The sequence below is a fragment of the Brachyistius frenatus genome, unplaced genomic scaffold, assembly GCF_029030835.1.
Source record: "Brachyistius frenatus isolate BFR_SWC_R1_liver_20210118 unplaced genomic scaffold, ASM2903083v1 Contig_1, whole genome shotgun sequence".
Classification (NCBI taxonomy): Eukaryota; Metazoa; Chordata; class Actinopteri; family Embiotocidae; genus Brachyistius; species Brachyistius frenatus.
The window spans coordinates 5,046,560-5,070,697 of NW_027210600.1; the positions used below are offsets into that span (position 1 = coordinate 5,046,560).

Genomic DNA, 24,138 nt, shown 5'->3' on the forward strand with positions numbered 1-24,138 from the left:
AGATCTTTAGATCACATTTTTACATTGAGACTTATCAGTAGGTCAGAAATTATAATGTACTCCCCTTGATTAAACCAGTGGGTCCCAACCTTTGAGGCTTACGATTCCTTACAAATAAGGTAATAAGGTAAACCTAAAAAAAATTTAAAAAAAAAAAAAAAAAAAAAAAAAGCTCAAACATTTATGTTACTTAAGAATCTGAAAATGTTTTTCCCAACATCATCTTTCAACTTCATGTAAAATTTTCCATCTGTTTGCATCTCGACTCTATAACGAAGAGCCAATTCCTCAGCTCTTACTCTTGGTTACATGTTCAGCGATGGTCCTGTATAGAGAACAGAGTATTCGACTTATAGTCAGCATTTTAACAATGCTTACCCAGAACTGCACTGTGCTGTACATAGCCATATTTACCATGTTATCTAATAATAATGTATGTTCCTGTCCACCTACGCCCAGAGCCTCTTGGGACATGGATGGTATTTTATTTCTTGTTTGCCCCCACAACACTCAAAGTGCACAACGATCCATTGATCTATAAATATGCAAACAAAAGAGTTTAAGGTAAAACAAAACCATTTACCAGTCTACTTTATTTCATTTTCCATTGCATCCAAGTCTTAGCCACATGTTTCACTCTTCGTTCAACAAAGTGCATTGATTAGACAGCAGTATTGGCAGAAATAGTTGTAGTGGCGGTGGAGTCGTTTGCAATCTTGCAGTATGTGCGTATTTCTTTCTCATGTAGTCTGTCTCAGTTTGCATTTGAACATTCAGTTGATTGGAGTCAGTAAGGCACGGCGTTGGAATAAAAGCACGGAGCAGCCGAGAGTCGGCTGTGATCCTTTGAATCCGAAAGGAACCACAAAGTTAACGTATGCCAAGGTGGCATGTTTTGAAAAGGTCACTGCCTCTTTGTTCGTGTTAGGAAACTACAATTTCTAAAAGTAAAACATGAGAAATATGCTTAACAAAACAACTGTGCATTTTACAAAAGCTACTCATTACAAACAAACCAACACCACTACGCTACTCCGCGCGCTTACACTACAGTATGTCTCTACACGCAAAATATAAAAATTAAGTCAACATTGCAGTCAAAAGGGAAGGGGGGGGGGGGGCAAATGTGGATTTTCAGTTTGGATGGCGCTTTCAAGCACATGACCAACAGTTTCCAGTATAGGATCCAGTGCAGCTTGGTGGAGGGTAGAGGGGCTGTCTGACGGGACGGAGCGGGTCAAGGGTCAGGGAGAGACGGAACCAGGGGGCTCCTCCAGGCTGTGACACAAGACAAACAAAAAAAAGAGGTCACACATTTCCTAGTTGTCTGTGGTGTCTGAGGCGGCCACCACCGCCACTACGCCTGTGCCACCCAGCGTGCCCGCTCCTCCGGAGGCACATCTGAAGCTCACTTAGCAGCATCCTCTAACAAGGCGTGACAGGGGCTCGCAGGGGTTGGGAGACAGCTGAGGGAGGAGGGAGACCAGGACCGCCATTCCTTCATAGCCTCGCGCTTCCTCTAGTGGGTCATAGATGCTTGACATGCAGAGAAGAACTAAAAGACAGGCTTTGAAGATTAGGATTATTATCACGATCATTATCATCATCATCACTGCCACAGCCTCAGAGCATAGAAAAAGGCACATTTTGAGATGTTTTTGCTGTGGCTCCAGATGATCTCCCAGCGCTCTGTGTGCTCACTGAGGCTGTTTGCAGATGGAGCCAGTAGTGGCAGATCCTTGTAAACAGGCTGCTGCATTATATTTTTTCCGCTGTATGAACAGCTCAAAGTTCAGGTCAACGGAGAACAAAAGTTAACTACATCCAAACACCAAGGTTAAACAAGGAGAATCTCATTGTTAATATGTAAGATTTACACATTTTATATGTAAAAGGCTTTGACGTTATACTGCAGTAAATACATGCCAATGCTCCAACAGTAAAGCTGGCAGGTCTGAGTAATTGTTTTATTTTGCATTCGCCTTTGATTTGATAGCCGGGTGGAAGAGGCACATAAAAGCAAAACACAATTCTGAATAAAGGTTTATCTTTTTAATTAATCTGGTTACATAAATGCCAAATATAAAAGCAATACCAAGAAGTCCCATTCGTTCCTCTAGCAGTCAGCATAATGTCGTACTGCCCTCCAGTGGTAAAGCACAGGCACTGAGAGCAAGCAGTGGAGAAGTAAAGTGTTTTACCTGGATAGTTGAGAGTCATCAGCATCGCCTGGCTTTAACTAGTCAGCCTCTTCCTCCTGTTAAAACAAATAATCATGTGTTGGTAGCCAGTAAATACACAGAGAACAGTTAAAGATGGTGATGGTAGATCAGGAGCAGTGTATTAAAACTTGGGTGTTTTAAGTGACTGTGTGGATTTTGCTAAGTTATTATAGCACATTTCAGATGTTTCTGATGGTACCAGTTTTTATTTGTTCTGTGTATCATTTTCAGACCTTTAATCTGAGTGACCCCGAGTCAGATCGACTGCAGAGGGATTATTGGATTTAAAGAGGAAAGATTACAGTTAGATCTGCATAGTTTGTTGCAAAAATAAAAGCAACAATGATTCCTCTGATAAAGCTGATCTAAAAAGCCAAGAGCTTTCGTCTCTTCTCAGAAACAGTTGTCTTGTCTCTGTTCTTTTCCAATAGAACCGGCCATTAACTAATAGGAGTGGACTATCGGGATGTAACGCTCGTCTGTGTTTGCGCCCCACAAAGATCTTCCCTCCGAACAAGACTGGAGCAAGACTTTCTGGCAGGCATGTCAGGCACAGGCAGAATTTCAGACGTGACAAACTGCTGTAGTACTACCTGTGTTTCTTCCACGTCTTCTTCTTCCTTCGAAGAAGACAGAGGCAGAAAAAAGACAAAGAAAGAACCAGGGTTGTGTGAAGTCACGCTATACATGGCAGGAAGGGGAGAGGACTTCACGTGTTAGTGTTTGCAGTGAGGGTGGGTTAAAAATGGAGAAGAAGTAATCTGAGAGAAGTGCGGTTGGTGGCGGTGACAGCAGGGGCGAGAGAAACTGAGAACACTAATGACTAACAGGTTTCTGAATATACTATACCTAAGTGAGACAACAGCGGTGCTTAAGACGGTGCACCCTGTAAGATGATGTTTGAAAATCTAAAACTACACGTCATGTGTCTGGTTTAAGTCTTATCGCTCAAGCTGCATTGGCTGAGAACTGTTGGAGAAGTTTTAAGACAACACTCTCACCGAGGGACAACGGAGTTGACATCATTATCTATACTTAGGTGCCACAATCACTTGATTTCATCCAGTCACACAATTTATGACAGTGATTACTGTAATCCTATACAATCCTGTACAAATAAGACCCCAGGTTATAATTTGGTGGGTCACTTAATGCAAAATGAATATTTTTTGTGATTTGTTTTTCTTCCGAGGACTGCACAATAAAAAGATGTGCTCCGTCTCATCCGTCCTCCTTGAAAACTTGTCACATCCACTTCACATCCCCTTTGTTCAGAGTGCTCTTGGCAAAAAGAAACAAAAGCCATGACTTCTTGCAAAAAGAAAAGGACATGTCACCCTGTCAGGTCAGTGCGCTCCCTCTCAACCAAAATTTCCACCTGTTCTTAAGACATCAAAACCAAAAAAGTTAAAAAAAAAAAAAAAAAAAAAAAAAAAAAAGTATTGGCAGACTCAGACAAAGTGCCTCTGTAGATATTTTTTTAAAGTTCGCTGCAACACCGAAAAAATATTGTCATGTCATCTCTGAAGCTGTGCCACATTCCTACACTGTGCACTGGACTGCATGACATAGAGCTGCCTTGGGCAGAGGCAGGAGAAAAGTTTGCATAAACTTGAACATATAATCTTTGTTTTACAATCAGATCATGCATAAAAATTGCAGTTGCAGCATGATTCATGCCATGCAAAACATGGACATAGAATCTACAAATTCAAATATACCTCTTGCTCTTCAGCCTCTTCTTCTTCCTATGAAAGATGAAATCAGTGGTATTGAGTTTGTGAAGATTAAAAAGAAGGAAAGGGGACCTATATACTGGTTCTTATGAGTGGTATTTCTGTTACTACAATAAATCCACCTTTAAGGTTTAAGTAAAATATTATATTGTCTATCATGCGGCACACCATCAGGCATCTCCATCGAAAATAATCTACGTAAAAGTTCATGCAGCACACAGAAACAGAAAGAGAGAGGAAGAACAGTGGCAGTCTACAAAGCCTATAAAAAAAAAAAAAACATGACGTCACAAACAACATAAAACTACCTCACTGTCTTGTTCATCTTGCTCCTGGAAGAAAGGTAGGACAACAACAAAATAGATGGGAAGGAAGAGAGGCAAGAAGGCAAAGCAAAGCAGTGAAGCAGAAGCGGCAGAAGCTCAGGCAGAGGTTGGAATGTCTCGGAGAAGTACGGCCCTTTTCACACAGCACTTCGAACAGGAACAGTTTTATGGCCTCTACTTTTCTTTTTTCTTTTTTAACCATGCACAAACTGAGGCTTCAGGGTACTGCACTGTAAAGGAGGCAGATTCTGTTTTGGCATTGGGTCAAGTCTGAACTCTCTGGAGAAGTTAAGCAATGCTGTGTGAAAAGTGGCTGACGTGATCATGGACTGACTGAAACTTGCAACCCTGTCCTCAGGGCTCAATGTGCACAGAGGGAAACAGGAGTAAGGCCTGACGAAGTAGCAAGTCTCCCTGTATGTACCCTGACAGCCAAAACCGTGGGTAAAAGAGGCCCACAAAGTAGTCTGTGTTGCTCATAGAGATCACACCCAAATCATACCCGATGGGGATGTGGTAGATGGGTGTAAAGACATACTGTAAATTAGTTCCACAACTTAAGTAGCAAAAGGGAGAAATATAAACGTGATAGATTACTAATTAAACTCCGTCACTACTTCATAATAATGATTGTAATTTTGGTAATTTCCTAATGACAATCACTGGAGGTCCTAGTTTAATCATGACTCCATATGTTAGTTCATTGACAGAGCACACGCGGTAACAGGCAAACCCTTTTTGTAGAGCCAAAAGTGTTGTTGTTGCTGTTGTTGTATCTTGCACTTAGCACTGACTTTAAACTTTGTTATCAAAGATATAATGCTTCTCATGTGATTGGTCCCTATTATGCTCACAGTTTAGCAAACTCTGCAAATACTCGAGAACCTTCTGAAATATCCTCTGTAAGACAAGATGTTCTAACAACTATTGGGAGAGAAAACTGAAGGCGTAGTTGATATACTGGGGGATGGATGGCAAAGGAAGCAATAAAGTGAGTATAAAGGATAGGTGATTGGAAAAAAAGACAAGACGAGCTCAACAATCACATGAATCTACCTCAAGCTGTCGTAGCTCTTCTTCCTCCTAAAAGAAATAACAGATAGCGTGTCAGCTGGCTGTGTGGGGAGCAAAAGAGCACCACAGGCATGCGCTAGAGCAAAGTCTTCTGATTTGAAATAGAAACTATGGGGATAGTTGAGGTTATCAGGAAGCAGCAACAGAACTGGGGAGAAATGAGGAATAGTATGTTAGCAGAGAGATGAAAACAAAATGGTCGGAGGAGTGTAATGAAGAGAAAGGGGAAGTCTTGAAGTGAGCACATTAAAAGAGTATATACAGATGAGTGCGAGCAGCAGACCAAGACCTCCTACCACCCGAACCCAACCACAACAGCCTTCCCTGATCTCTGCACCATCAAACCCACACTGCTGATGACTATATGGAAGAACCGCAGAACGAGACGATCACCGAAGCACAGTTACCTCCGACTGCAAATCCTCTTCCTCCTGGAGGGAGCAAACCAAGAGGACATGGACAAAAGGACAAAGAAGGGGTCAAATGCCATACTGTGTGTGTGTGTGTGTGTGTGTGTGTGTGTGTGTGTGTGTGTGTGTGTGTGTGTGTGTGTGTGTGTGTGTGTGTGTGTGTGTGTGTGTGTGTGTGTGTGTGTGTGTGTGTGTGTGTGTGCGTGAGAGAATGAGAAACAAAAGCAGATAGACCTCTGACACTGATGCATCTAAATTTTGTGAAATCAGTCTGGTGACGGATGGACTGGAGCATGAATGGAGGAAAACATGTCAGTTCCTAAGCATGCAATGAAATGAAATAAGTTACTGTGTGTAACTGTCAGTCAATTACTGCGTTCAACCTATATCTTTTAAAATTGATGTACGACAACCCACACTCCCAGGACGTACAATGTAAATGTATAACAGTCAAAGACGGGAGCCAAACTCTGGTGGAATGAAAATAATTAGTTGTGTCAGATTGTTAAATGTATTTGATGATCATAAAACAAGAGTCTGGCAAACGGGGGCTGACCTGAAGACAACCGTTTTCAGGGGATGCACAATTAAAAAGTAAAAGATTTAAGCATTTATATTTTTTTCACAGTCAAAAGGAGAGGAGAAAATACCGTCCTTCACACAGACAGAGGCTGGTAGAGGATATATTTGTGTTTTATAGCAGCAGATAGTTTGACAGGTTTTCGTTGATTTAAACTATTTTCTCATGTCAAATACAAAAATTTCCTTTCCTACAGTTTTCCTTTGAAAAATATGTTTTTGTTAATCCTCCTTTCTTTTTCTTTTTTTTATTCCAGACATTTGTGGATCCAGAGCTGGTATCCACCACAAACACAAAGTATTTTTTCCATTGCAATATCAAACATTATCTTAATTTTTAGCTGAATTCACATTAGTAACCAATAATTTATACAAAATATTCAGAATGAATGAAAAGCTGACATGGATTGACATCAACGAGGATTGGTCAGTGCAGTGACTCTAAACCAGAAAGGACTGCTAAGAAAAGGAAGAGTTAATGAACAGACAATGCATTTTCCATGCTTTCCATAATATGTAATAAATGTGTTTTATATTAGCTGGGATTTGTTAAATGAAACACACAATGTAACAACAGCAGGCATGCCTCACTACTAGTTCTAGCAGTAAACTACAGCTTGCTTAAAATGATTTTTTTTTAAAAAGAAAAAAAAGTGAAGCACAGATCCTTTTAGTGTTAACTTTTAGTTTAGCGAGCAATAAAAAGTGTTGAGAAACTCACCTGTTCTTCCTCCTCTTCTGCTTGGGCCTGCTAACAAAGGATATAAGACGGCATTAGAGACGTCGCCCGATCACTGTACAGACTGTAAATCCAAACTGAGACACAACAGCATCCACACATCAGGCTTGTTGAATCAGGCAGTGGGACGTTTGTGGGATCCTAACACTGACACACCTCGGCCATGACAGTTAATAGTGAAGGAATATGCAGTACAATGTAGGTTGCATCATTAAGACGAGTGGTAAAAGGGTCAACACTCTGAAAACACAGACAAGAAACCCGGAAAAAGGAACAGAAATGAAAAATTATAGAGATAAAACATCCGGAGGAGACATATTCTGTAAGAACGATGAACGGGCATGTTGCACGTTGTGGTTAGTAAGTGACTGAATCCAGGGAGAGACTGGAGGAGGAGATGCACTACAAGGATGACAGGAATTTGAAAAGGAGGCACACCTTAAACATGAAAGAAACATTAATGGAAAGTGAAGATGCTGAGTGGAGGGGGGAAAAAACAACATAGCATTCCAGGAATGATGGGAAAGACGAAAACATTAAAAACATTCAAGGGATGGAGGAAGAGGCCAGACGACAGAAGGTTGGATTGTAGTTAAGTGGCAATTACTGTGTCTTCTGTGTCCTCGTCTGTTTCTTCCACGGCCTCCCCCTCCTCCTCTGCTGCGGCCTCGTCTCCTGCCGTTTCTCCTTCCGTGGCTTCATCATCTACTCCCCCCTCCTCCTCCACCACACCTTCCTGCTCCCCATCGGCAGCCTCTTCGTGTGCATCCCCATTACGCTCCTCCACTGGAACCTCCTTATTGTTAGGTGAAAACAACAACGCTTAATGAAGGAAAACAAATTCAGGCACCATTTAAACAGCACTGGTCGGCTCATCAGCAGGAGAGGTTTAGAAAAGTGTAGGTGTTAGTTTCTAGGGGAGGCATCCAGTGAATGATGGGGGGGATTTCAGTTCTCTAGAAAAAAAGATTATGCACCCTGAAGTGAAGATAGCCTTTTTGAGATGAAAAGATTGATATTGTTCACTCATCTGCACGACAAACATCAAGTTATAGTAGCAGCTAATTAACCTGGCTTAGCTTAGCATTGAAACTGGAGGCCAGCTCTGCTGAAAGGTAACAATCTTTGCCTAAAAATAATTCATTAAAATCATGTTTTGGTGTTCTGTGCCAGGTTAAACTATGTTAATTTTGAAGTTTAAAAGTACTGATTGGCAGGTTTTCTACCTTTGAACAGAGCCAGGCTTCCCGTTTCCAGTCTAAGCTCAGACTGCTGACTGTACCTTCAAATGAAGGGTTCAGACATAAAAGAGACAGCTTCTCAAACTCTTTTGTCAGATAGCAAACAAGTATATTCTTGCAAAAGTTGAACGATTCTTGTAATCAGTCAACCACATTGCCTAAAAACAGTGACGCTTGAAAGTTTGTGAACCCTTTAGAGTTTTCTATATCTCTTCATAAATATGAACTAAAACATTGTCCGATTTCCTCACAGCTGGAAAAGGTATAAAAACGATCTCTAAAGAGTTTGGACTGCACCAATCCGCCGTCAGACGGATTGTGTACGAATGAAAAGAAAAAGTAGAAGAGGTCGACCAACAAAGCGTGTAAAAGTCTTTGAGATCTAAAAGGCCTCTCTCACGTCAGCTAATGTTCATTAATTCACCAATGAGGAGAACACTGAACAACAAAGGTGTGCACTGCAGTGTTACAAGGAGGAAGACACTGCTCTCTAAAAAGAACATTGCTGCCCGTCTGCAGTTTGGGAAATATCCAGAGGACAAGCCAGAAGACTGTTGGAGGAATGATTTCAGGACGGATGAGACAAAAGTAGAACTTTTTGGATGAAATAAGAAGCGTTATTTTCGGAGAAAGGAAAATACTGCTTTTCAGCAAAAGAAACTCCTCCCATCTGTGAAACGTGGTGGTAATATCATAGTTTGGGTCTGTTTTGCTGCATCTGGACCAGGACGGCTTGCCATCATTAGTGGAGCAATGAATTCTCAATCATTCCTGTGAATACTAAAGGAAAATGTCAGGACATCTGTTTGTGAACTGAACCTCAAGAGAACCTGGATCATGCAGCAAGACAACGACCTGAAGCACAGATGTCGTTCGACTAAAAAAATGTTAAAGAAGAATGAAGTTAATGTTTTGGAATGGTCACGTCAAAGTCCTGACCCTAATCCAACTGAAATGTTGTGGAAGGACCAGAAGCGAGCAGTTCATGAGAATAAACCAAACCAACATTGCAGAGCTGAAGCTGCTCTGTAGCAGGAACAAACTAAATTCCCTACAAGCTGATATGCAGGACTGATCAATGGTTACTGGAAGCGTTTAGTTGCAGTTCCTTCTGCACAAGGGACATCTGCACATCAGATACTAAAAGCACCAATATAATTTTGGATCATTTTTCTCAATCAATAAATGACTGAGCATAATATTTTTGTCTCGTGTGTTTAATTGGGTTCTCTTGATCTACTTTTAGGACGTGTGAAAATCTGATGGTGTTTAAGGTCATATTTATGCAGAAATGTAAAAAAAAAATTCTGAAGGGTTCACACACTTCCAAGTAGCACTGGAAGCAGTAAAAGAAGAAGGGGAACCATACTCCTGGAAACAACTCCGTTTGGACTTTCTTCATTTACTTCTGTATTGCACCCTACAGGATAAAAGGTTCAGCAGCCTTTTGTTCTCGTAAAACACAATGAAATCCATTACATCTTCTTCAGCTACTTAAAGTCTCAAGGCAGGAAAACAGATAAGTACAAAAAAAAAAAAAAAAGAAAAAAGAAAGAAAGAAGTGTGATTACATTAATGGAAGAAAATCCTGTTTAAGAACATTTGCTCATATCCTCAATTTAGAAAAATATAATTTAACTTCAAAGATGATTAAAGTTGAATGTAGAAAGTGGGCTCAGTGCACTGTGGTAAAAGGAAGGAGAAGCAGTGGTTATTTTCTTCTGGGAGGAAAAGTTGCCGAAATCAAGAAGTATACAATACACAAAATGTTTTTATATAAAGTTTGTACCGAACCAAACTGGAATGATGAACAAAGAACATTAAGTTTGACGTTTCAAACCAAACCTGGTTGTAAAGTGCTCATTGCAGAAAGGATTGGAAGTAAATGATGCTTCACAACTCTTGGGCAGAATTGGATGCAGTGTTATAACAAGAGCTCAAAACACTGTGTTATTTTGAACTGAAATTTCTCACTCATGCAACACAAAGATTAGTGGATGTGATGACTGGGACAGACTGGCCATGAGGACAGATATGGATAGAAGGGAAGTTTTTAAGTTAAACAGGAAAGAAACAATAATGTGAGATAAAGTGAAGAGAAACGAAGCATGAAGGGAAAATGGGAAAAGTGACGACGGCATTACTATCGAGTCTTCGAGGTTTCCCTCAGCATGGCTCCCGTTCTCCACAATGTGCGCCTTGTCCGCTTGTTCTACTTCCTGTGTTGAGGGAATGATCTGGTTTAACACAAACGTATCGTACAGAAACACGGCCTTGAAATTTACTGTTTGGATCACCTGCCAGAAAATTGTGAATCACATTTCAGTCTAAGGTAAAGACATCGAATTTGACTCAGCATCCACCACGACCAAGGTGATATAACAATTACAGTGAATTTTTTTGGTGAAGTAGCTCAAAAGAACCCTGAAATATTTCATGTAATTTGATGTTGTTTCGTAAGCATGGAAAGAAAAGGTGGCGGTTTACAAAGTTTTTACCCTGGTTTCTCTTGTAGGCTACAGCGTACAAGCAGTATATACAGTATATATGCTGTTTCAGTTATTTATGAATTTTGATGTAGGAATTAAGGTTTGAAACCATGTCGTTATAAGATATGAAATAGGTGTTTGCTGTCTAATTAGCCACATGGACTATAAATATGACACAACAACAAAAATGTCATTATTATTGTCAAACTAAGTATGTATTAGTTGTATTTTGCAATGACTTGTCCATCACAAATATCTTACCTGGCAAAATGTTCAATTAACAGTGTATCATTATGTCACATAATTTACATTACAAAAATCTATCCTCAGGAATAGGTGAGTTTAATTATCCATAAGACAATATGTTAGCTAAGTTAAATAATCAAGACTATCAACATTTACAGCCTGAGATTGGGGTAGAAGTTAGACTGGTTTGTTTTCCACAGTAGAAAAGAGAAAACAGTGCCAACCTTTGACCCAGGAGGAGGGGGCAGCCCCAGGAAGGAATACACCATGTTGTCCTCCTTGGCATCAAAGAATGTCTCATAGTCCTGCAAGAAAATTAGAGAAAACTGTCTTTAACAGCCTCCTGTTAAATTTCATATTTGTTGTTAAATCTTAATTTGAGATTACTAAATATTCTCGGTGGAAATCACCCCATGCGCAAAGTTTAGCCACACTTGTCTGCATGTGCATTTCTGCAGATGTAGAACGACATGTGGAGCCATCCACAGGTAAATAAACACAGGTGTGTAGCATAGTGAGCCCTCCCTGCGAATGCATGTACTTTGTACTCACCCCACAGTAGCCCTCTTCGTTAAAAATCTGCGGAGGGAGGGGGATGCCGTTGGCGGGCTTCTTCTCCTCTGGGACATTCTGCCTCATCCACATGCGGTTCTCCTCATTGCAGGCGATGTCCAACTGAGTGTAGTCCACTTTAAGAGCCTCCAAGAAGCCGACCACATCTTGCTGCTTCTTCTTGATCTGGAAGGCAGACAAAGGAATAGCAGCTTTACAAAAAACATCACTGATTGGACAGCATGTGGAGTGAGGTCTGTTCTATTTAACTTTAAGGATAAAAAAAAAAAAAAAAAGCAGCACTCTGGTGTTCAACATAGTAAGTGTGCACAATTTAAATGACAACATAGCTTCACATCTGGTAGCTCCATGATGCTCCCTTCCTTTGCTGTCTTTATTTTTATCCTCTCCTTTCAGACAGAGAAATTTGGGCTCAAACAATTAGCTGATCAACAAAAAAAATGAATTGGCAACTGTCATAACAGACAAATACTCATTCAAATTCAAATTCATCAGCACAAATACCACATTTTGGTTGTTCCAGCTTCTATAATGTGAGCTTGTCTGATTGAAGATGGAATTATTTTGTGTTTTGGACTCTTAGTTAGACAGAAAATGTAACATGAAAATGTGATTTTAAGATCTGGGAAATGTTCATGGTTTGTTTCCCAGCTATTTTCTGACAAATTATAGTCAAATCATAACAATTAACCTATTATTTGAAAAGAATAGTCATCTAATATAAGTTATAATAAAGATATTTGTTAGTTTTAACCATAATTCAATATATCAAGCCCATTATACACAGGAAAATTAATAAATGAGATGAAGAGTAAAATTATTAGTGGGACCAGTATTTTAAGACTCAAGGTTGACTATTGCACTCAGTCCTCTGCTAACTTGTGCATAGAAGACAAACTTGGGACGGGGACAAACATTCAAACAAGTCTACTCAGATGAAGCCCACGTCTTTCTGTAGTGAGACAACACTGCTGACTAACTGGGCCACCATATGCCACCAGTGCCCAGACTCAAACTGCTTATGTAGCTTTGCCAAAAGTAGACCTACGGGATGAATTCACCCTCCCCTCACCAGTTATCACCCCGCCTATTACGCAGGCAGTCACTTTAAGTTGAATCTAATCACAAACAATACATGAAATGGCCCTTTTTGGAGGGCCAGAATCTGTCCTGACAGCAGTGAGGCTAGGTGTATATTGGGGTCCGTGATTTGGGAAACTCAGGGAGCCCCTGTTCTAGAAAACTCTGCATATGACTCACATCGACTTGCGAGACAATTAAACAAAGACCAGTGGCTCTGCTCAAGTAGCCTATAAATCTACGCATCAATCAAGCCACACACTTTCCAGCAGGCTTCAGGGTCGGCTGTGCGAAATCAAAGGCAAGTGATATTAATTTCGAGGCTTGTCGCTCTTGAGTCAGTGTGAGTCACAGCGCCGATCGGTTTAAGGAGTTCAAAGCAGGAAAGTTCACTCTTAAGAGAAAGCCGGCCCTCGGGCTGAAAGCTTACCGCTGTGGATCCCGATGAAGAGGCGAGGAAGACTTTGATAACCATTTTGTTACGATATATTTTGTGGAGTGTGCAACAAGTAGGCTCTTAAAGGAGCAGGCAGCCTCCTCTATTATTAGAGCTCACCCGGGACAGAGACATAGCAGTGAGATCACACACACACACACACACACACACACACACACACACACACACACACTGCATTGGTTATTTTTGGTCTCCTGGCTCCATTAGTGGGGGATTGGTGGGTTGGCTCGTAGGGGTGCAGCACCACAAACACTGATTGGCCACTTCAGCTGTCTGTCGGAGCAGGGGACAGTGAAGTTGGTCTCCAACTCCCTGCTGAGTGCATATATGGACAGAAATAGCATTGACCAGCACTATGGGCTGTAGGTTACGGTTTTTAAACGGAGGAGCCATTAAAACCAAGAACCAGTCTTTACAAAAGCTCCCTGGCAACCGATGGTTCAATAATTTGGCATTATTTCGGCTACTAATTACATTATAGCCTGAAGATATGTCAGTGTGCAACTAGACTGAAAGCATAACTCATCAGAAAAGCATTTTAGGTGGTTTGATAACTGATTACCTTTACAAACATTGTTTGAATTAGGAAATGGATCTCTGGCTTTATTTGTACTTAGGTAAATTCACATTAATACCTAAGCTCTCTCTAAACTGTTAAATCAGATAAATAATTCGTGTGAGGTAGCGGAGCCTGATTCAGCAGGCCACTTCGGTCACATAAAGAAGAGTGACAGTGATACTGTGAGCTGCAGCACTGACACCTCCAGGTGGTCTACTCCTCCTGTGACTGACAAGACAGAGCTGACTCGCTTATAAACAGGACTCTGGATTACATATCATCAGTGGCAAGGATCGAAGAAACCTGGAGGAGAAAAGGGTATTTTATTTAAAATGATCTATTAACTGTTATGTAAACATTGTAGACACAATTCAATTTGTCATGACTGAATTGACTTATCTTTGGGTACAACAGCTCAATGGGACCACAAACAGAAGATAAACAACACTGCAAACCACCAGATCCTGAAGCTCCAGGAGGTTTCAAAGCCAAGGATCCAGTCTTCCAATTTAAACTGCATCAGAGAGCTCAAGAGGCAGCTGTGAGATCTGCAGCAGCAGCTGGATGAGGCCAGGACTGAGAACAGACTGCTGAAGATGCTCCAACATCACCTCATGGTGGCACTGCAGCACTTCCAAGACTCAGAGGGCAGCATTTCACATGTTGGTTGGCTGTCCCAGTGGTGTCTCTTCAGCTCAGTCAGATTTGTATCATTACCAAATCATTGTGTACACAGGACATTCAGAAAATGTTCTTCATCTTTCTCTAATTCTCATAATGCCTCTCCCGGCACTAATAATACCAATTATTCCCGGCATTAACATTTCTAGGACATGAACGTGTTTCAAGATTGTAAAAAAAAAAAAGCACAACTAAGTGGCCAGAGTCCTTCAGGTGTTGTTCTGTTTCACCAGCATCTGCAGTGACCTTGCAGGACAGCTGCAGGCCACAGGAAACAAGTTGCTAACCACACACAACACTCTCCATCAACTGCTGCACAACCTGCTGGAGGGGGATGAGCTCACCCGGAGGCTGGCTGAGGTCACTGCCGAGCAGGAGAGGGACAAGAAGACACTGGTATGATGGAGCAGGGGGGTGGATGACACTGTTGGTCAGTGTCACATACTTCAGAGCTTTGCGGTGACATCCTTAACATAGAAATTATAAAACTAGTTCATTTTTTGGGCACTTCTCTTTTCTAGGACATGAAGAATCATGAGTTGTGCAGAGCCTCATTCAACTGCAAAATGGTCACTGGGCACAACTATATGCATATATATCAGCTAACCAAAGAAATTCAGGTGAGAATATCAGACTGCTGCATCTTTGATGGTGTACTGTAATTCCTGTTTGGTGATTACCAGTAAGTGAGGACTAATTTTGCAGGCATTCAACTATGTTTCAATGTTTTTATAGTCTCAAGGTTAGTGTCAGGTATTAAGGGATATCAGGTCATTGTGAATGACACTGTATGCACCTTGTTTTACCTAATCCAACTCGAAAAATACATTTACTCCCACAGATTCCCAAAACAGATGAGATGGCGAGATGCAGAGTTAACAAGCCACTGGAACAGTTTGGCCATTTCTAATTGTCTCCCTGAGACTGTTTTCTTTTTTCTAGGCAGGGAAAAGAAGATGGTTGAAACAGGTGAATTAGTCCTTCTCCCCGCTGAACAGCCGGACAGAAAGTGTTTGACTGAACCAGTGGATGATGTTTGACCGTAGTGACAAGGATAAATGTCTCCTTTTAACTTAAAAGCCACTCACAATGTATTTTCTGAAGCCATCACTGCTTAACTTCAACAAAACTACCTGGTGTGCTTTTGTTTGATAATTCCCAATTAACAAAGTCACAATGAAGACAAGCTTTTTCCATGTTAAAAATAATGTTCAACATTTTGAAACCATTGTTTTGAAATCATATTTAATCAAAACATTGACACAATCATCTTAAACCAAAAACATCTTGACAAAAATAACCATAATAAATTACTGCTGCAATTTAAGATCGCCAAAATGCACTGCATCAACTGTAGCTTTCATCATCAAAAAACATTTTCAGCAATAAATTAGAAAACCCATGTTTCTGAAATCCCAGCTGGAGTTTCTAGCTGATGGCATTAAGACCCAGTGTAACAACTTTGTTGCAAACCACCAACCAGCATGTGATTCCCACTCCACCTGAAAGGACAGGAAACAACTCCGTCAGCAAACTTTAGAACAGTTTTAAGAAATATTGTCATTGATACTGCTTCAGCATTGTGTTTGGATTAGTACTAAATAATCTCGTAAGTGAATGATGTTTTTATTATCAGTGTATACCCACTTTCTACTATATGTAGTCCATGACTACAAATGGGTTGTTCTGCCTGTATCGTTTATAAATTATCTTGTTTTCAACCAAATATGAGAAAGAGATAGATTACCTGCCACTCCTGTTGGGAAAGCCACAAGGCGCTCCACGGGGGCGATCCATCTATTGGGGACCACGGTCACTGGATCAGAGTAATACTTCCATATCAACGAGACCATGACAGCAGCCTGAAAAACAACAGAAAGAAATATATAGGTAGCGAGTAGTTGCTACTTAATTTGTTTGTGATGTCTAAAATAATCAGAATAAAGCACTTTAAAAAGCATTTACTGGAGGTTTTGTATGAGACGTATGGCCCAGGCTTTCATTTAATGGTGCTCGTATAGCTGTGGTCTTACATTGGTGTCTACAGCCAAATAAATTTGTGCTTCTACTTAAAATCTCCACCTACCTGCAGTATGTAGAAGACAATGTTCACAACCCACTTCATTTTGGCTTGTTGAGTGGTTCTCGATTTTACTACAAAGTGAGGAAACATGGAACTGTTAGACTCGACACTGATTTTCTTGGTGATGCCGCCGACTTTAAAACTGATCCAGTGCCTTTCAGCCTTTAATCAGATTTACTTTACTTTTTATTGGAACATCTGAAGTGCCTTTTATTGTGCACTCCCCCAATTATTATGTTCCACCTAGTTATAGGGTGACATGGCCGAGAATCACAACAGTGTGCTCTTTGAAAGACAGTATCTAAAAATACATTATACAAGAAATACATAACAAAATAGGACTTGTTCATTTGGGACAGCGCATAATAATACTTCAATACATCAGAGTTCTCATGGATGAGTACAATGATTGAGCCAGCAGTTTTGTAGTCATAAATCAGTAAAACTAAAAGAAAATAATGATTGGTTGAAGTCCTACAGAGAACAAAACGGGCTGTGTAGGTTGGTCACAGGAGATTTAAAACTGGCAGTGTGCAGGTTTGAGAAAATATCCGCACAGAAACAGCCTGAAACGGCCTTTGCTCTGCTGTGTACTGTAGCAGACTAAATCTATTTAGACACTTCCTGTTAGTTCACAAGATAATCCTGAGGCAGTGGGTGAAGGACAGCAACAGGCAGCAGCTGCCCCAGGCGAACGATCGGTAAGCATCCAAAACCTCCAGCCACTTCCTGCGGTTGGTGGTTTTAATATATGAATCTGCTGTAGTGGACATGGACAGGTGGGAGAGCAAAATATATACCTTTAACAGGCAAAGTTACGGTGTACAGCCATTTATTTTCTCCAGTGTTTCAAAAAGAAAAGAAATCTGCGAAACTACAGGGACTGTTAAAGAGGCGCTGATTTATATTTAGAGGTCATAGTTGGTCATTTTTCTATATGTAAAACATCAAAATTGTACTGCATTGTAAGCAGCTTCTCAGAGTCCCTGTTCATGTCTGGCATTAACAAACATGATATAAATAATCCCATATCCCAACTTCACATGCCTTATTCAACATGAGTATGGACGATGATAATGATGTAGATCTTGTCTGATAGCCTTCCGGACCCAACCGAAGATATTGCATTTAACAAAGTCTATTGTGAGTAAATAATTTAATATTATTACAATGGCACAGTCACAGAAAATGTATGTTGTTCCTGATAGAGACAAATAATCAGACGAGCAAAATTACTTGAGTGAATTATGAGCTTCAGGCTTTGCATGGTCTTTTATTTTTAGCTGAAAAACACAGCAAAAGTTTTAAACATGAACCACAAAACATAAAACTCTTTACTGTGTAACTTTCAATCTGAATCCTGTCAGGCTTACAGATAAGGTAAACTAAAAGAAGAAAAAAAATAAACCCAGAGGAGGCTTTGGAAAATGTCAGTGTTTGTATTCACTGAACCGTTGCTATATAACAGTTCAATTTGCAATTCAATCTCCTACTTTCTGTACAGATCAGTTGTGCTCAGTTTAACTGAATATTATTTATATTTCTCATTCAGAAGGTGTTCACAAGGGTAAGTGCTCCTTTAAAGTGGCCCAGGACACTGACACTGCTAAAACCATGTGGCCATATGTGACAAATCTCAGTGTCCTCAATGCACCTTGACTGCATTCACACCTGTACTCAGACTGTCCTCTTGTGATTGGATCACCCAGATGCATTTTAATACCAGGTGTGAACGGGGCCAAACGGCAGAAGTATTAGTATTTCATTGACTATCTTCTGTATGTCCATAATTTTACTTTTGCATCTCACCGTGTGTTTTCAGCTTGTCTGTTGTCTTGTTGATTTTGCGCTCCAGTCTGGCATATCTGGCAAACTCATCCATCATGCTGATGGAGGACTGCTCCTTCTTCATCTCGTGGATTTCCGCCCTCATCTCGCTCTCCTGCTCAGCATCTTTCTGCACCATCTTTGAGAGCTGTAAAGGGAAGAAAAAAATAAATAAATAAATAAAAATAAGACTATTACAGAGCGAACAGGCGGGCTGGGTTTAACTGCAACGTAGACAACTGGGCCACGCAGTTAATTTAGTGTTTCTGCTGAACAATAAGAGATGGCATCACCTGTGAATATCACAAAAGTATAAAAGGTCCTCATAACAGTAAGCCATCTTTAGCAGTGCAGCCAAGCTGTGAAAAGTTGGTTAAATAATCCCTTAGCGTTACAGAGGGCTCCTTGACGTCGAGCAGTAAGTGGAGCACAAAATGTTTCCCCACCTCCAAAGCGTGTTTGGTAACTGCGCCCGGCTGTGGGGGTAAAAGCCCCACCCTCCGGCTGCACGGCTGCGTTAGCTTTAAGGAGGCTAAGCTAATAAACAGCGGCCCCCCCCCCGTCTGACACTTAACAATACAGCTCTGCGAGCCCTTTTTTTTGTTGTTGTTTTTTTCCCTAGGCCCCCTCATCCGTGCAAGCAGCACCCCGCTTTTACTTACAAAAGAGGATATGCTGGGCAGGAGTGTTTTAATGAGGTTGCAGAGAAAGACGGAGCCCAGCACCAGGAACCAGGCATAACCGGCCGCCATGTTTCCCCTCCTCCTCGCTGCAAAACTGTGTGCGCGCGCGCGCGTGCGCGTGTGTGTGCAGTTACACAAAAACAGGTTATGCTGTGAACACGTCAGGCCATGTTTGTCAACACCCTCGCTTGCAACACTTAATAAACTAATTTAGCGCCGTAGATGACGGTTAAATGTTGTCAATGCACTTTTTTTTTTTTTAATTTAATTTAATTTATTTTACGGTGTTTTCGGCTTTAATGATGATAATACACTTTTTTTTTTTTTTTGTAAGAATGGAGAAATGCAACATCACAACGTGTCGTCGTTTTAAAAGGCTGTTTTGTTGCACCGTGTTTATTACATTTACCTTCTCGGTTAACAACAATGGCTTATTACGCGTTCACCGAGCCTCGCGCACACCCTGCTGTGACTATAGCGCGTGATTAAAAAAAAAAAAAAAAAAAAAAAAAAGTGAGAGTTGTCTGATTGGCACGCGGTCCTGCCCACACAGGTAAGATGTTATGGTTCAAAAATATGCTGCCTCCACCTCAAAGCCAATCACTGGAAGCAAGGGGCGGGGGTTGACTCTTTCCGGTAGGTTGGTAGGATAAGGGATAGGATATACCGAGAGGGGGATCCAATCCGGTTTGAGCTAGTTCTGGTGCTGGTCGGACGTTTATGTTTAAGTTAACAGACTGCTCCGGAGGTGTAGGCTGAGGTGTTGAGGGCGGGCTGACCCACATATCATTCCTAAACTGTGAAAAGGCTTGTGTTTTTTTTTTTTTTTTTATCTCCTCTCAATCCGTGCCGTGCAAACCTCAGCAACAATGGGAAGAAAAAAAGTAAGTCCAAATCTGCACATTACGAGGAATGTGATCCATATATTTTACCTATTGATTAAACGCACAGGCTTTGGGTTTTTTTTTTTTTTTTTTTAATTTAATTTAATTTTATTACAATTCGTCCGTTTTTCACGATTTGGGTCGTAGTTGACTGCTTCAGTGAGACCATGTGCACATGGAGTCCCCCTCCGCTGCTGCTGCTCAGGTCGGTCGTGTCTGCTCTGTTGATACAGGGAAGTGGCGCCTTTTTACTTAGTCCAGGGGCAGCGTGCCTTTCCGTCGAACAAGTTTGCGAATTGCACGGCCCCCGTCTGATCCGCCCGCCTCGGTGGTTCAGCCTCTAAAATATATACATGTATATCCGACCGTGTTTAATAATAATTAGTTTTCTCCGTGTGCTTGAGATCAAACAAAGGGGTGTAACCGCAAGGCGACGTACAGGTTGCCATTTCGCGAAAGATTTCTTTCGTAACCGCCTCTGGATGTTTGGTCCCAACCTTGGGGGGAGGGGGAGAGGGGGGGGTTTGTGTACGTTTTTAATATTTAAAGTGACTGGTCCCGCTCGGGTTAATGTGGGTTTGTTTTATTGAATTTGCAGCCCCGCGCTGTCGAGATTTTGACCTCTGTGGGCTGTGCGCGCTGGAGAGCTGCTGCTCGTCACTCTTGAGGTGTACAAGTCTTTTCTTCGGGATCGCCAATGGCAGCTGCTCGAAAAGACAGCGACACATCTGGTCGTTTTAACGCCAGCCGAAGCTCCTGCGATTAGGTTGCGTAAGTTTGTGTGGACTAATCCTCGGGTTTAGTCACGATGTATGGGCGCGCACGTTGGAGGTGGCGCGACCCCACTTCCTTCTTCTTAAAGTCGCGCCACGCTTGCTGGAGATATGTGTGTTTCATGAATGATGCACCACGGTGCTTTGTGGGAATAATAAGAAGAATAAGAAGAACAATAAAGTGAAACGTTGTGAAATGATTTCAGTCGGTTCCGAAACGCGGCGGGTCTTTTTGTATGTTCAATGTATAGAGGGACCCCTCCCCACGTACAGATTGCATAAATGCTTTGTGATTTAAGGGGTAGGAGAGGTGCCCATCCCCCTCTTTGCATTACACGCCCACTTTAGCTCACTCGTGAATGGTTGTTGATCCCAGTTTATTAATTTCTTTCGCTCTCTCTCTCTCTCTCTCTACTTCACAGTCCACCACTGATGCAGATACAAGTGCAGAGGTTTGTATCTCAAGTCTTGAAATCCAAACTGACCAAAACTTGTGTTGATGTCCTGACTGACAACAAAATGGACATTTTGTTCTACTTTCTGTCACAACAAAGAGAGGGTCTTGATTCAAGCTAGATGGCTCTGCCATAGTTTAGTGCATCCAGAGTTTTAATCCTACAAGTGAGAAACGGAAGTTCTTGGGATGCTACTATGTCAATGAGTTGATTTTTTTTTTTTAATGTCCAGGTTTTCATCGAGTCTGATGAGTTTGAGGAGCTGCACTACCTCTAGGGGGCGCAGTTTGATACATTAAACTATATTTACCTGCTTCACTTTTAATTCAAGTGCCCTGATACGTCATTTAAAATCTAGTACATATGATGCCCTTTTCAATTTCTCAACAAGCAACAATAAATGTTGGTTAGATTTAGACTTTATTAATCCCACAGTAGGGAAATTTAATTAAGTGCATTAACATTGCAACAAAAAAATCCCACAATGCAATGCTGCACCTTTGCCCCCAAAAGGCAAGTAAAATGTATAAATAAAGTTTAATTATGTAGCATAAGCTTTTCCCTACTGAGTGTGAAAAGGTGATATAAATGTAGTCCTAGTTTCATTAAGATAGTTTCCAAATAACATAATTTAGTTTATTTCCTCTGTCAAGAATGTTTTTTTTTTTTGTTTTTTTTTCACAAAACTGACCAGGTATTTGAGTTTTAGCTCTCAAAAGAAGAACAAGTTTGATATTTCTGATGATAAATAACTGGTTTCAATATTATATTTGTTTTCATTAATGTCCCATATTGGTTGTTTAAAGCCAAAAACTATTTCACATTCAGGACAAGATACGACATCACACAAATAAAGCACTTAATGGCAGCTTGTGTACTTGTTAATGTAACAATCAGGCATGTATGGAGGTGTCGAAGCACTTACTTCCCTTTTGTGCTCATAGTACCACACCACATTGAGTAACATTTGTTTCATTATAAATGTTATTAGAAGTGTTTTGTTGACTCTTCTTGAACTTGAACTTCCTGTATTCTCTGAACTAACATCTTATTTCTTTGTTCTTCTTCAGCCAAGGAGAAAATCTCAAAGGTTGTCAGATGTAAGTTCTACAAAGTCCAGAAAATACCCTGACTGTGTATTCTACAATTACTATGCATTTTAGTGTTGGTGAAATGTGGTATAATTGTATGGCATGTGTGTGTATTACAGAGGGATCCACAGCCCAAACCACAGCCAGAAAAGACAAAGGTAAAAACAACAAAAAAAGATCTTGAGCACTGTATCCATTTAAAATACGCGGTTTTATTTTTCCTTTGCACAAATCTGACTGCATTTCACACTGCTTGGTTTGTTGTTGCCCTGTCAGGCACCTCCCAAGAACAAGAAGGCGAAGGAGCCAGCAAAGGAGCCAGCAAAGGCGCCAGCAAAGGCACCAGCAAAGGCCAAGGCTGAAGAGAAGAAGAAGAAGGAGGAACCCGAGGTAGAGAAGGAAGAGGTTCCTGCAGAGAATGGGGAAGACAAAGCTGAGGAGGTACTACAAGTTTGCCTCTTTGTGAATGCCACATGAAATTTTGCACTGAGACCAGAATGATAAAGTGTGTTTTCGCCATCCTCCAGCCCGCCGCTGCAGCAGATGATGAGGCAGAGGAGAAGGAGGACGACGATGACGACGACGACGACAAGGCTGACGACGATAAAGAGGCAGAGTAGTAGTGAAAGCCCAGAACTCACTTGCCAATGCTCCCTGTACCTCCGTTGTTGTAAAATGCAGAGAATATTTTTATCTACTATTTTCTTAAGACAGCAATGTTTTTAGGGATGTGATTGCATTTTTTTTAAAATACTACAACTTCCATTGAGTTTCAAGGCTTCTGTGAAGGGAAAGTTTCTGTCGTTGTGTTCTTGTGGTCTTTTTTTTGTCTTTAGATTGTAGTTTTCTGCATGACATGCAACCATGCCTTTATCAGGAATGAAGGAGGAGGGAGTTTACCTGAGACATTCCCAAGGCATCTTGAGGGATTTTATAACCTGTACTGTTTTTGGAAAACGCATTGTAATACTGTGTTTGATAGATAATGGAATGATTTGAAAGTTTTGACAGTTGTTTTTTTTATGCTCTTGCTCACGTTTACTGTCATCATTCTCAGTAGAAGTGGTTGGGTTGATTTTGATGTTATGGTACATTTGAGGACAGTTAAATTGATCCATGTTCTCGGCTATGTTAAAAACACATTACAGTTAGTCAAACTTGTCATGTTTTATCCTTTTAGGATATCTGTATGGTTTGGGGATTTCTCTGCCAATGTACAGTTTCCTTTATAAAAAAAATGCTTTCTTTGTTATGGATGGTATAAAATGCCAATTAAAGTGGGAATTTCTTTTATGTGTTTGTTGTTCATTGGGTTGTGCTGTATTCCATACTGCATTCAGTGATTGATTTAAAAGGACTGAATACCTGAAGTGGATTATGCTGCTATTTTTTAACCATTTCAGTGAGAACTAGATGATAACAGGCAGAAAATACTTGGACTAAAAATGCCCAAGAGATGAGGTTGGTTAAATATGGTTGAAGATGGGGCATTAACATTTTTTTATTAGGGGCAGCCTGTACAAAAATAAGCTTCTGGGCTCTTGCTTTCCACCCTATAGAGATTTACTGTGATCATTTGATTAAATTAAAATTAATTTAGGATTGTGTGTAAGCTGAAGCTGAAGATCTTGAAATAGACTTGGTAAAGCAGGTCTCTGGAAATTTAGGTACATTTAAATTGTGCAATAGAGTCCCCTCATAACAAAAATTACAATTCATCAACACTAACACCTGCCATGTAGTGAAACGGGCTTGTTGCCTCCACTATTTTGGCAGTGGTGAAAGAAGTATGCAGATTCTAAAGTAATATCAATATAACTTAATGGCAAAATAAAGTTAACATCCTGGTTTATGTTATTTTGACAGACATTGGATTTTAATCCTGAAGCATCAGTGTGTCAGCAGCATGTTACTGTAGTAGCTGTTGGTG

At 40.7% G+C, this 24,138-nt stretch overlaps 3 protein-coding genes across 25 annotated transcripts; 1 reads left to right on the forward strand and 2 right to left on the reverse strand.

The window, feature by feature from the left end:
• Positions 1 to 576: 576 nt before the first annotated feature.
• Positions 577 to 13,309, reverse strand: sh3bgr (SH3 domain binding glutamate-rich protein). 22 transcript variants are annotated; one of them, XM_069706783.1, is made up of 11 exons: positions 13,146 to 13,309; positions 11,615 to 11,800; positions 11,287 to 11,367; positions 10,472 to 10,546; positions 7,694 to 7,882; positions 7,069 to 7,098; positions 5,766 to 5,789; positions 5,341 to 5,367; positions 2,816 to 2,842; positions 2,202 to 2,257; positions 577 to 1,278 (listed from the first exon to the last, which is right to left on the reverse strand). In XM_069706783.1, the coding sequence occupies exons 1-10, from the start codon at positions 13,188 to 13,190 to the stop codon at positions 2,240 to 2,242; spliced, it is 702 nt and encodes a 233-aa protein (XP_069562884.1). In that variant the 5' UTR covers positions 13,191 to 13,309; the 3' UTR covers positions 577 to 1,278; positions 2,202 to 2,239. The 22 variants fall into 22 exon arrangements, with proteins under 22 accessions (XP_069562884.1, XP_069563134.1, XP_069562965.1 ...); XM_069707033.1 differs by lacking the exon at positions 5,766 to 5,789 and having other exon boundaries at positions 7,069 to 7,095; positions 13,146 to 13,308; XM_069706864.1 differs by lacking the exon at positions 5,766 to 5,789 and having other exon boundaries at positions 13,146 to 13,308.
• Positions 13,310 to 15,640: 2,331 nt separating this feature from the next.
• Positions 15,641 to 19,106, reverse strand: get1 (guided entry of tail-anchored proteins factor 1). Of its 2 annotated transcripts, none has more exons than XM_069708675.1 (5): positions 18,985 to 19,106; positions 18,305 to 18,470; positions 16,499 to 16,566; positions 16,160 to 16,274; positions 15,641 to 15,914 (listed from the first exon to the last, which is right to left on the reverse strand). In XM_069708675.1, exons 1-5 carry the CDS (start codon positions 19,072 to 19,074, stop codon positions 15,841 to 15,843), a joined length of 513 nt encoding a protein of 170 aa, XP_069564776.1. In that variant the 5' UTR covers positions 19,075 to 19,106; the 3' UTR covers positions 15,641 to 15,840. The 2 variants fall into 2 exon arrangements, with proteins under 2 accessions (XP_069564776.1, XP_069564857.1); XM_069708756.1 differs by lacking the exon at positions 18,985 to 19,106 and adding an exon at positions 18,616 to 18,773.
• Positions 19,107 to 19,681: 575 nt separating this feature from the next.
• On the forward strand, positions 19,682 to 23,501 carry hmgn1a (high mobility group nucleosome binding domain 1a). The gene is made up of 6 exons (XM_069708881.1): positions 19,682 to 19,889; positions 21,085 to 21,114; positions 22,188 to 22,217; positions 22,328 to 22,366; positions 22,485 to 22,649; positions 22,736 to 23,501. Exons 1-6 carry the CDS (start codon positions 19,875 to 19,877, stop codon positions 22,826 to 22,828), a joined length of 372 nt encoding a protein of 123 aa, XP_069564982.1. The 5' UTR covers positions 19,682 to 19,874; the 3' UTR covers positions 22,829 to 23,501.
• Positions 23,502 to 24,138: the final 637 nt, after the last annotated feature.

Coding starts and splice junctions, on each gene's coding strand:
- sh3bgr (XM_069706783.1), bottom strand. CDS start 13,190: ATGGTTATCAAAGTCTTCCTCGCCTCTTCATCGGGATCCACAGCG. Junction 10,547..11,286: donor CCCCTCCTCCTGGGTCAAAG/GTTGGCACTGTT, acceptor CCCTCAACACAG/GAAGTAGAACAAGCGGACAA. Junction 5,790..7,068: donor CAGAAGAGGAGGAAGAACAG/GTGAGTTTCTCA, acceptor TGCTCCCTCCAG/GAGGAAGAGGATTTGCAGTC.
- get1 (XM_069708675.1), bottom strand. CDS start 19,074: ATGGCGGCCGGTTATGCCTGGTTCCTGGTGCTGGGCTCCGTCTTTCTC. Junction 16,567..18,304: donor AGACAAGCTGAAAACACACG/GTGAGATGCAAA, acceptor CTCACTTTGTAG/TAAAATCGAGAACCACTCAA. Junction 15,915..16,159: donor TTTCCCAACAGGAGTGGCAG/GTAATCTATCTC, acceptor CTGTCCTTTCAG/GTGGAGTGGGAATCACATGC.
- hmgn1a (XM_069708881.1), top strand. Junction 21,115..22,187: donor ATGCAGATACAAGTGCAGAG/GTTTGTATCTCA, acceptor GTTCTTCTTCAG/CCAAGGAGAAAATCTCAAAG. Junction 22,218..22,327: donor AATCTCAAAGGTTGTCAGAT/GTAAGTTCTACA, acceptor TGTGTATTACAG/AGGGATCCACAGCCCAAACC.